This window comes from the organism of the source record quoted next, unplaced genomic scaffold (genome assembly GCF_019419815.1).
Source record: "Pyrus x bretschneideri cultivar Hongxiangsu unplaced genomic scaffold, Pyrus_bretschneideri_v1 Contig119, whole genome shotgun sequence".
In the NCBI taxonomy this organism is placed as follows: domain Eukaryota; kingdom Viridiplantae; phylum Streptophyta; class Magnoliopsida; order Rosales; family Rosaceae; genus Pyrus; species Pyrus x bretschneideri.
In genome coordinates, this window is record NW_025999412.1 from 173,744 (window position 1) to 185,096 (window position 11,353).

The following is an 11,353-nucleotide window of genomic DNA, read 5'->3' on the forward strand; positions in this document are numbered from 1 at the left end:
CAACTCATTTGTTCCTCTTTCGCTCCAAAAGACTCCAATTTGCATCTTCTTGCACACTTTGGCCTTATAATCTGAAAATACACAAAAGTGGCATTAAACACTAAAACAACTAAGTAAACACAACATAAATGCACGAGAACAAGCTAATTAAGTCGCATGAATATGCTCCTATCAGGTCCTACAATAGCAAGCCCTCCAACAGTTTCCATGCCTATTGTCCCAGCACCTACTGCCCCAAAAGTCAGTTCTAGTGGAAGCTCCAATGGCAAGAATGCTCCTACTTTTGGTGGAAGGTGTCATAAGTCTGGTGAACTTGGTCACAAGTCCAATGAATGTTGAAAATATGATCCTCCAGGTAAAAACTTGTTTGTTGAAAGTGAAGATACATATGATGATTTTCATGATTTCTCACAAGAAGCAATATATGACGGTGATGAAAATGAAAACCTAGAAGAGATATTACATGGGAACCAAGGGGATGCTCTTATAGTTAAAAGAGTTCGTTTCACTCCGCAAAATAAGGATGGTCATTGGTTGCGTAGCAACATTTTTCATTCAACTTGCACAATTTGAGGGAAGGTTTGCAATCTTATTATTGATGGTGAGAGCTGTGAGAAAGTAGTGGTAGAGGAGGCGGTGCAAAAGCTTAAGCTTGAAACAAAACCACATCCAAATCTTTATCAGCTCTCTTGGTTAAAACATGGCAATGAGATAAAGGTTTCCAAACGTTGTCTGATCCATTTCTCTATTGCTAACAAGTATAGAGACAAGGTTTGGTGTGATGTGATTAACATGGATGCTTGCCATCTTCTTTTGGGGAGACCATGGCAATATGATCGAAATGTTTCCCATGATGGGCGGAAAAATACCTACAGTTTTTCGTGGGATAATAAGCGTATTGTGCTTGCTCCTTCTAAGGATTTCGGGCCTAAACCATCTAATGGGGAGGGTTCTAATTTCCTTACTTATCATAAGTTCATAACTGAAATGAAGCAAAGTGATGTGGTTTATGTGCTGGTTGGCAAAAAGAATGGGCAGATTGATAATCCAATTCCAAAATTGGCTAAGCCATTGTTAGAAGAATTCGCATATGTGTTTCAAGAAAATATTCTAGATGGTTTGCCTCCATTGCGAACCATTTAGCACCCAATTGACTTGGTACCCAGATCAAGCCTTCCAAACAAAGCACACTACCGGATGAGCCCTACTGAACATGAGGAGTTGACGACAAGTGGAGGAGTTGAGACAACAAGTGGAGGAGTTTCTCACAAAGGGTTTTATTCGGGAAAGCTTAAGCCCTTGTGTGGTTCCTGCCTTGTTGGTGCCAAAGATTGATAAGACATGGATGATGCTCACTGATAGTCGAGCGATCAACAAAATCACAATTAAGTATCGATTTTCGATGCCAAGATTTAATGATCTTCTTTACCAACTGTGTGGTGCCATCGTACTCAGTAAAATTGATTTGAAAAGTGGGTATCATCAGATACACATCAGAGAGGGTGATGAATGGAAAACAGCTTTTAAGGCCCCATAAGGCTTATATGAATCGTTGGTCATGCCATTCGGGTTGACTAATGCTCCGATTACTTTTATGCGAGTTATGAATCAAGTACTTCAGCCTTTTATTGGAACTTATGTGGTGGTATATTTTGATGACATTCTTGTCTACAGCACATGTCCTGCCTTACATGTTCAGCACTTACGGGAGGTGTTGTTTGCATTGTGAAAGGAGAAATTTTATGCAAATTTAAAGAAGTGTACATATATGACTGATCACGTGCTGTTCCTTCGATATGTTGTATCTAAAAATAGAATACTTATGGATAATAAACAGGTTGAAGCAGTCACCACATGGCCTACGCCATAATCCATACATGATGTTTAAAGTTTTCATGGATTTGCCTCATTTTACAAGAGGTTTATTCCACACTTTAGCACCATTATGGCGCTTTGATCACCGATTGTATTAATGGTGGAAAGTTCTCTTAGAATGGAGAAGCAGTAGTTGCCTTCAATCAAATCAAGAAAAAGTTGAGTTTGGCTCCGTTGCTTGTCTTACCTGACTTCTCAAAAGTTTTTGAGCTATCTTGCGATGCATCCAAGATTGGGATTGGAGCTATTCTAAGTCAAGAAGGGAAGCCTATTGATTATTTCAGTGAAAAACTGAGTAGTTCAAGATTGAATTATTCCACATATGACTTAGAATTCAACGCTATTGTTTAAGCATTGAAATATTGGAAGCACTATCTAATCTACAAAGAGTTTGTTATGTTCTCTAATCATGACTCTCTGAAGCATATAAACAGTCAGGAAAAATTGTCAGCGAGGCATGTTAAGTGGGCAGCATACTTACAAGAATTTATATTTGTCTTAAAGCACAAAGTCGGTGTGCAAAATCAAGTTGCAGATGCCTTAAGTCGAAGGAGATATTTACTTGGTTCGATGAGAATTCAAGTATTAGGGTTTGACTCTTCGAAGGATTTATTGAAAATTGATCCTTTCTTCTCTACAATTGTCGAAAATGTTGAGGATGGAACTAGAACATATTATGTTTTGCATGAAGGGTTTCTCTTTAAAGGAAATCAACTTTGCATCCTAGAGTCTAGTTTGAGATTGAGGATCATACAAGAGTTACATAATGAAGGCCACGTTGGAAGGGACAAGACCTTTGAGCTTGTTTCTCTCTTATATCTGACCTACCATGCGGAAAGAAGTATATCGTTTTGTGGAACGATGTCGAATCTGTCAAGTTTCCAAGGGCAAGGCGACCAACGCTGGATTGTACATGCCATTACCTATTCCATCACAACCATGGGTGGATATAAGCATGGATTCTGTTTTGGATTTTGATAGGATTAAAAGAACACCACAAAGTAGCACACAAATGTCCTATTGATTTTCCTTATTAACACTAAGATTTGTCAATTGTAGCATATGAAAATAAGGGTCTTTCCTGCAGAAGATTGTTTTATCCAACTACTTAAAATGTCACAAAAACTGGGTTACTGTCCCTACTGACCAACTACCGAAAAATAATTATTAGACTAACTTGTACTTATCTAAGTCTATGAAATTTTATATGAAAACACTAGACACACAGAGCTACACTCACACAAATTTTTGGGACTTTTGTAGTTGATTTGCTAATTAAATTAAATCGAACAAAAGCAGGGCAAAAACAGATTTTAAATAGTTCACAAATTAAGAAAAACGAGTTAGGGGAACTGTTATCCACCAACAAATAATCATGCAAACATGTTTTGTTTCATTCAAATTCCTTTTATTTCCGGATGAAAATGCTCAAGTTGGCTCAATGTTAGAACTCAACCTATTACTCTTTCTTATGTAGTATATTAAGAGAATGGCGTTTTCAACTTAACTTAGTCCCTAGCATGCAATCTGGAATGGTGTGTTCATAGATTTAACAAGTATAAATCATTAAGAACGAAAAGAGTTTGAGTCATCACAAGGCATCGTCAGTACTAGCGTTGTCGTACTTATCCTAGAAATTGATTCACATGTTAATCGCAATTAACAAGTACTACTCTAGAACATATGTAGGTCCTCATTCGACAAGGGCAGGCACACACATATTCATAGCATTAGAATCCTAGATATGCTTACTAAGTATGCATCCGTAGAAAACACATAAAGAATTCATCAATGAGACAAGTAGTGAACCAATTTTCATCCATTCATAAAAGTAATTCAAACGAAATGTCATAACAAACTTGCAATCATATTTGGGGCTTCAAAACAGCCCCTAACTACTAAAAATTTAGTTACACAATCCTTAAATTAAAACAAAAGATAGACATGAGTTTGAGAAAATAGAACCAAAAGAAATCGACTGAGGCCTCCTCTTTCCTTCCTTCCCCAATGCTACTTTTAAACCAATTCTTGCTACATCATTTTCTTCTCCTTAACTCACCTACTAATAGCCATTTAGTGATGACAATCAGTGAGAGGAAATGGTAAAACAATTGTAACTCCTTGGGTAGCCTTTATGCCAATCACTCCCTCTTAATCCTCATCTTTAATTCCATTTCCTCTGATATTTGAATAGGTGCCAGCTGGTTTGTTCTTGACTGCATCAGTTTTGGCTACTAGATTTATTGAATTTATTGCTTTCAATGCTTTCTTGTCAGTTACAAACTGCTCAGCCTCTTAGGAACCTTTTAGTGTTAAAATGGCCATAACTTCTTCTAGAAAAATGATATTGACAATCCGCAAAATGCTCCCGAAAATAGACATCTGTAGCTTTCCAAGAATATAAGGCTCATTCTCTAATTCATTCTGAGCTGTCTGTAACTTGCTTCCAAAGTCAGCTGACCTGCATAGGCAGTTTTGACGAATTTGTTACTTAAAATCCCACTTGTGCTATTTTTCTTTTCTTTGCTTGACTAATCCTACAAAACACTAAAACAAAGTAAATAACTCAAAAATATAAGGAACTAACTAAGAAAATACAAGTGAATTTGATATAAAATATAGATAAATAAGAGCTTTTCAGGTTTGCCTCGTACTCACTGTGGTGTAGACTCCATTTTTGTTGTGGTGGATCGATTTTCTAAAATGGTTCACTTTATTGCCAACAAGAAGACAACGGATGCTTTCGTGATGTATACCGAATTCATGGGTTACCAAGTTCAATTGTTTCTAATCGGGACACCAAATTTCTTTGTCATTTTTGGAGGAGCCTGTGGAAATTAGCTAATTCACAATTGAATTTCAGCAGTGTCTATCATCCTCAAACTGATGGGCAAACGGAAGTTGTGAATCGCTCATTAGGGGATCTTTTGCGATGCTTAGTTGGTGAGCATCTAAAGTCATGGGACCAAAAGTTATGTATTGCAGAGTTCACCTACAATCGTTCCGTCAATCGCAGCACTGGAATGTGTCCTTTATATATTATGTTTGGCTTAATTCCTCGAGCACCAGTTGGTCTTGCTCCTGTTCCCAACGTGAAAAGAATTAGTGGCAAAGCAGAAAGTTTCGTTGACAATGTCTAGCAAATCTATAGCATGACGCACAAGTACCTTCAAGAAACAAGTCAAAAATATAAAGATCATGCAAATTCCAAAAGGCGAATGGTGGAGTTTGATGTGGGAGATTTTGTTTGGCCAATTTTGACAAATGATCGTTTTTCAGCTGGAGAATACAATAAACTGTCTGCAAGGAAGATTGGGCCATATGAAATTCTTGAAAAGATTAACCATAATGATTATCGCCTGAAGTTACCTAGCCATATTCATACTTCTAATGTGTTCAATGTGAAACATCTCATTCCATTCAAAAGGGACAGTGAGGATATTGGAACTGCAAATTTGGGGGCGAATTTTCTCCAACCTGGAAAGGATGATACAGATATGATGGCTAGTTCATTTATGGATCATTGGGATAAATTGAATGCTTAACAATATTAAGTAGGACTTAATAAACTCAATAATAGCTTAGGGCGTTTTTTTTGGCTGCTCATAACAGCCAGGCCGTTTTTATGGCTGATAATAGCCTTTCTTCATGTAATTTTCAATTTTCAGTGTTATTATGTTTAAGGCCCTTTTGAATTATGAATGTAAGTTTCAAATTAGTGATAAAACCCACTTCTTGATGGAAGGTTAGGGAGTTGAACATTTTTATTACTGATTGAAATATTCAAAGAAGTTTCTCAGCTTGTGCCTTTCTCTTTGTGAGATTGTTTTGCTTTGTTCTTCTAGTTGTATATGTTGTAGGCTAGTACTAGAGACGGGGCTTTGGGGTTTTCAGGTCTTTCCTCGCATTAGGAGATAGTGGACCCTATCTATTAGTTTTCTTTTTTCGGTTTTTTTTTTTCTAGCTGCTGCACCCTGCATCACCCGAGGAGATGAGCTTGATGGTGGCCTAGGTAGCTGCTTGAGCCTCCAGAGATGTTGAGCTACACATGAGAATATTTGAGAGTCTTGCCCATTTAATGAATGCATTCTCATCTTCTTTGGGAAAAATGCCACGTGTCATCTTCTGGATTTTTGTGATTATTTTTTGCTCCACAATGAGCATTACAAAGGCATATACGATCGGATTGGCTAGTATCTAATTGAAACGTGTCATTTACAAACCTCTCTCTTTCTTATTTTTTCCTTTTTTTAACAAATGATATTATCTACACTAAAGGAGAGGGGGTGGGCTTAACCTCACAATGTGTTAGTAATAATGTGGTTCAAATTCGCCTTTGGCGAGAGTTGAACCTAAGACCTCTTATTTATAAGTGAAAAGAAATACCACTATAATGTAGTACTAAGTGGCTACAAATCTCTCTTTTATATCTTTTTAATCCTCTAGAATGCATTTCCTAACCTCTCCTATCCAATATTTTGCGATCATTTTCTTTATACTTTGGTTTCCACTCTCATGACTTGAAAACATAGCCTAAAAAAGTTTATATTGTGGTTTCCTTTTTGTGGGGCATTTTGAAAATTTAGTGGCTTACTATTTAACGCATAAATGTACATATGATCAGTATTTCCAATCATGGGTGCTTGCCAATATCATTTTCGATATCCATATAAATAATATCCACCACACAACTCCGGTGTCACCACCCAAATATTGTATCTGCATATTCGCCAAATACAAAAAATGTACAATATATTGTACCCTTCATTCAAACACAAACACAAAGAAAGCTGGATTAATGCGCATTGCACTGAATTCCACTCACCAACACAATAATGTGTTATATATAATCATTAATATTTAAGAAATTAAATTAAAATCGTAGCAGTTTCACCTCATTAGACAACACCTGAGACCTAGCTACCTAGACGTGCCTTTTTCTACCGTCTCAGCCCACCACGTACCCCTTGATTCTTCTACTCGGCATCCAGTACAAAATTCCGGACACATCCATCTCCATCTTCTTCTTTTTCCATATATAACTGGTTTCTGGGTTTGTCAAAACCACCCCCAAAATGTATGTACCACTCATATATAATTAACGAACATCGAAACCTTATGATAACAAATTTAAACAAAAAAATAAAAATAAAAAGTAAAGTCATTCCCACTCTTTAACTTGTGCTGTTGCATTAGTTTAAGCGTGAGTATTTAATTAAGAAATAAAATATTAAATTTGGAGTGTAGGCTAACAAATTGATGAGAGCATAAATAACAGATGGAAGGGCAAAACTGTAAGGAGAATGGGGAATTCTTCCATTTCATCTCAATTTCATATACAGCTCCCGTGAAAAAGGAAAGTACAAAACCAAAAAAAAAAAACCCACACCTTCAGTCTCAACCAAATCAACCCCATCCAGAAAATTACTTAATTACCAAAATCACAAGTAATTAAGTTAATTACTTAATTACTGGCTCTCTGACCTGAGTGATCTGAGGCCCCATGGGTACTGTCCCTGTTCTCATCGGTGACTTGTACCTGATGCTGATCGCTGCCATCACTACTTCCTTGCTTATTGTCAGCAGTCGTCTCACTCATTTCCACTAACTTATCAGTCTTTTGGCTACAGCTACAAGAGCTGTTAGTATTGTCGCCAAAAGATGAAGACCTACTTGACATGGGTGTGGCCAAGAAAGTTGGCTTGGCGTCTCCGGCCATGATCACCAAGATTTTCTCTTCGAAAACCTTCGGGAGCTTCTGGGCGGACTCGTTGCCTTTTCCGCCTTCTCCAGCTTCCAGGTCCTGCTCTGATCCGTTTTCGTTGTTTTCGAGGTAGCCAGAGAGTTTCCAGTAGGAGCATGCTAAGATCAGAAGCGCAAACGCAATTAGACCCAACATGGCTGCCAGCCCACCGAACAAGTAGGGCACCGGGGAATGCCACGGTGAACTCTGTGTCGTCGTGATCCCCGATGTTCTGGCTGTCACGTTAAAAGGCTCTTTCCCTGCCATATTAATTGAATCAAACGTCCGTGTTTTGAACTTTTGATGAGGTTATTTTCAGCTAACAATATGTTTGCAAGAGAAGCAAATCAAGCAAAAGATAGAACAGATAATGAGATGGTTGCGGGTGTTGTGGGTTGAGAAGTGATGGTAGTGGGTGTTATATATAGGCACAGAGCTAGGGTGGTTTAATCTGTAGGAGTTGAGCTTTTTTATTTTGTTTATGTTTTTGTTTTCGAGAATAATGTCGTCATTTTGCATGAGGAAGGTGGGGCAAAGCTGGGTCCCCCTTTGTTCTTTGATGGGATATTTCATTCACCTATGAGTACAGTAAAAATGCACTCAGGGGTAGATTTGGTATTTGGACCAATTTTTCATTAGAGAATGTAAGGGCGTCTCGAAGGAGGTGGTATTTGTGGTAAAATTAGATTTGGTAAACTATGTAAGAAAAATGCATCTCTAGCAGAGTAGCAACTCAATTAGCAAATTAAAGAATTAGAAATTGGTTTTGTATATTTATAAGGTCAGTTGCTATTCTTCAAGTTAGCAAATTATGTCCGCAATATATTTTAATCTTTTTGTTTTTTTTTTTTTGACAAACTATAAAGTTCGTAGGCTAAATTATTAGTTGTTAAGTGTTAAGGGAGAGTATTCAGTCAGCGTCAAACCCACACTAGAGTGCATATGAATAATTACTTTCTACTACTGCAGTAAAGCGTCATATGGTGCACAATATTTTGTTCAGAAATATTGTTTGGTAAAGAGTTTTGAAAATAAAAATTGGACTCGACAAGATACGATAAAGTTAAGATTTTTATATTTTAAAGTGAAAGATAAAATTTGAAGGGTTGGTTGAAGAGTGAGTTGGAATGATGAATTTTTAAAATAGCATAAAAATGTCAAATTTGTTAGCAAAAAACAATTTTAAAGAAAAAATTTACTAACTCTTTTAAAAATGCTCTAATTATGGAACGCTTGGCAACAAAGAAAACGAAAAGAAAACACATGAAAAGGAAAAGTTATTTATTCTGATACCTGTGTGCTCCGTGTGTGTTAACGAATATGGAACAAATTAAAAAAATACACACACACACACAGAGTATTATCCCCTTTTTAAAAAAAAAAAATAGGAATTACTTGTAGGCCCACACATCCTTGCAAAATATTAGCCAAATCAAAAATATTTAAAACGTTTAATTGAATTTAAAAAAATTGAAGAACACTATGTTCTAAGAAATGTTGAAATTTCATCACGAAAATTAAATAGGCAATTGTTTTCCGATTGAATTGAATTTTTGTAAGAATGATCTATGAATCGAGACTTACAAAATAGGTGGTTCGTATCGTTGAATTTCGATGTGAAGTGGATACCACAACTAATCCCCATTTTTTGAAAAAAAAAAAATAGAAATCCCTTCTCCTAAAGGGTTTGCACATATTTACGTTATCCAACTGAACAATTACGGCACATCATGTAGATTAATTATAACTATGTATATAGAGTAGCTTTACCAATCACAATCGTTGTACGAGCGTAGATGACTATCAACTATTGATGCAAGTGAAAGGTGCCGAAAGATGCACGTGTACGACAGACATCAGTCTCTCTTGGCATTAGTCCTCATATCTTTTGCCTGAGAAATGAAAAATATGAGCAAGAGTTATGTGCAGTACAGTTTGTAGCCATTTTGTAGCTGGGTTGATGGGAAGGAAGGGTGTGTGTTGGTGTGAGTGTCAAGCATTGAAGAATACAATCACTACCAGAAAAGATCATTTGCCCAAGGAACGTTTGTTGGACGAATCAACTTTGTCGGTCAAAGTAACTTAATCCAACGTAATAAAACAGTTTGTCAGGCAAAAATGGTCAACATTTTAAGTTTTCAGAACCCTTTGCCTGATAAATAACGTTCAATGGACAAACTTTAATACGTCGGGCAAAGTTTTCATGCCAAGGAAAAAATTGGCACGTAGAATGCTACCTTTTGCGTGACGAACTCTTCAAGTTTTCCAGATTTATAGACGAAATTCTTAATTTAACCTTAAAAAACTATGTATATTAAGACAAGTAGAGGAAGCTAGATTGGATCAATTATGTTGGTGTATTTAATCTGTAGGGTCCTCCTTATTCCCAGGTGATTATAATTGAAAGAAAAAAAAAAACAAACATATGATCGCATGCATCATCTTGTCAACCAAGTTGAATCCATTATGACAAAGCCAATGATGCAATGAAAGAAGCGTTTTCATTTCTAAAATGATATTGTCCTTACTATTCTATACCAATATAATATTCCATCTATTGATAAGAGTTCTTTTATTATATGTCCTCCATACTAAATCTTCAACCCAAAACTCCAAACATCAGAATAATTATTTTGGACGCAAACACAATCTTAATACTCTAAACAATATCACTCAATTGGGACATTAATTGCAATAAATGAGATGATTTCGATGTATAGCCAAGCCAACCAATATTTTTCTAGGATTGAGTTCTTCAGGGAGGAGGATTATCTCCCCTCCTAATCTCTCTTCCCTTCCCTCTCCTCCCCTCCTACTTGAATGTGGTTATGGTTGAGTTACATCAACATTTTATATTGATTTTTTTTTATAAAGACAATAAGACAAAATATAAAATGTGAGAAGAGGGAAGAGAAGGAGATAGGAGATACGAATAGAAGGTGAGAGAATCCTAATCCGTTATTCAGACATCATGGTAGACTAGTTGATATTAAATAAGTGCATGGTACAACCACAGCATGACATCATAGACCTTCGATAATATACATAGAGGGTTAGAGTCTTATTAGAAAGAAAGATGACATATCGATATATACCTCCACTAATTCATGTGTAAAGATCAAATGTACACCATGCAATTGGAAATGGAAACAATATGCGGTGCCGGCGCATGCATATGAAAATAACTCAATCGATATCCTTGCTATAGAATTATACTTTTGCTACAGTGAGGTTACTGAAACAGCTTCAAAGGCTTTGCAAATTGCAAGCTACCCAAAGCAAAGCTACGTACATTGCCTATATATATCTACTGCAAAAAAACAAAAGAAAATTGCTAAACAGAGGATGAGCTTTAGCAAGGGGCATGCACCAAAGCAGTAGTAGTTCTGAAAAAAACAAGAAGCCGTTTCTTTTTCAATGGATAATAATTGTAATAAATAGGGAAACGGTTTTTGGCTGATGCATGTAGTGTTACTGCTTTAAGTTGATTCCAGTATTTTCTCACACGCAATTGGCACTTCCCCCTCTTCTTTTTTCTGTCTCTTTTTTCTGGCTTTGTTCAGTTTTCCTCAGCCCCAATACTTTTAAGTTAAAGCTTTAGAAAATGACAATTCTTTTTCTTACTTCCGTGTCATTTACGTATTCTTTGGGTATGCATATATAAAAAGATGACACAAGTATGTAATGTAGCTTATGTTATCCAAATTTTGAGTTGCATGCCTTTTGAGTATTTTA

General features: G+C 36.4%; 1 protein-coding gene across 1 annotated transcript; it reads right to left on the bottom strand.

The window, feature by feature from the left end:
• Positions 1 to 7,168: 7,168 nt before the first annotated feature.
• On the bottom strand, positions 7,169 to 8,026 carry LOC125474075 (protein GLUTAMINE DUMPER 3-like). The gene has a single exon (XM_048577503.1). The coding sequence runs from the start codon at positions 7,883 to 7,885 to the stop codon at positions 7,340 to 7,342; it is 546 nt and encodes a 181-aa protein (XP_048433460.1). The 5' UTR covers positions 7,886 to 8,026; the 3' UTR covers positions 7,169 to 7,339.
• Positions 8,027 to 11,353: the final 3,327 nt, after the last annotated feature.

Coding starts and splice junctions, on each gene's coding strand:
- LOC125474075 (XM_048577503.1), bottom strand. CDS start 7,885: ATGGCAGGGAAAGAGCCTTTTAACGTGACAGCCAGAACATCGGGGATC.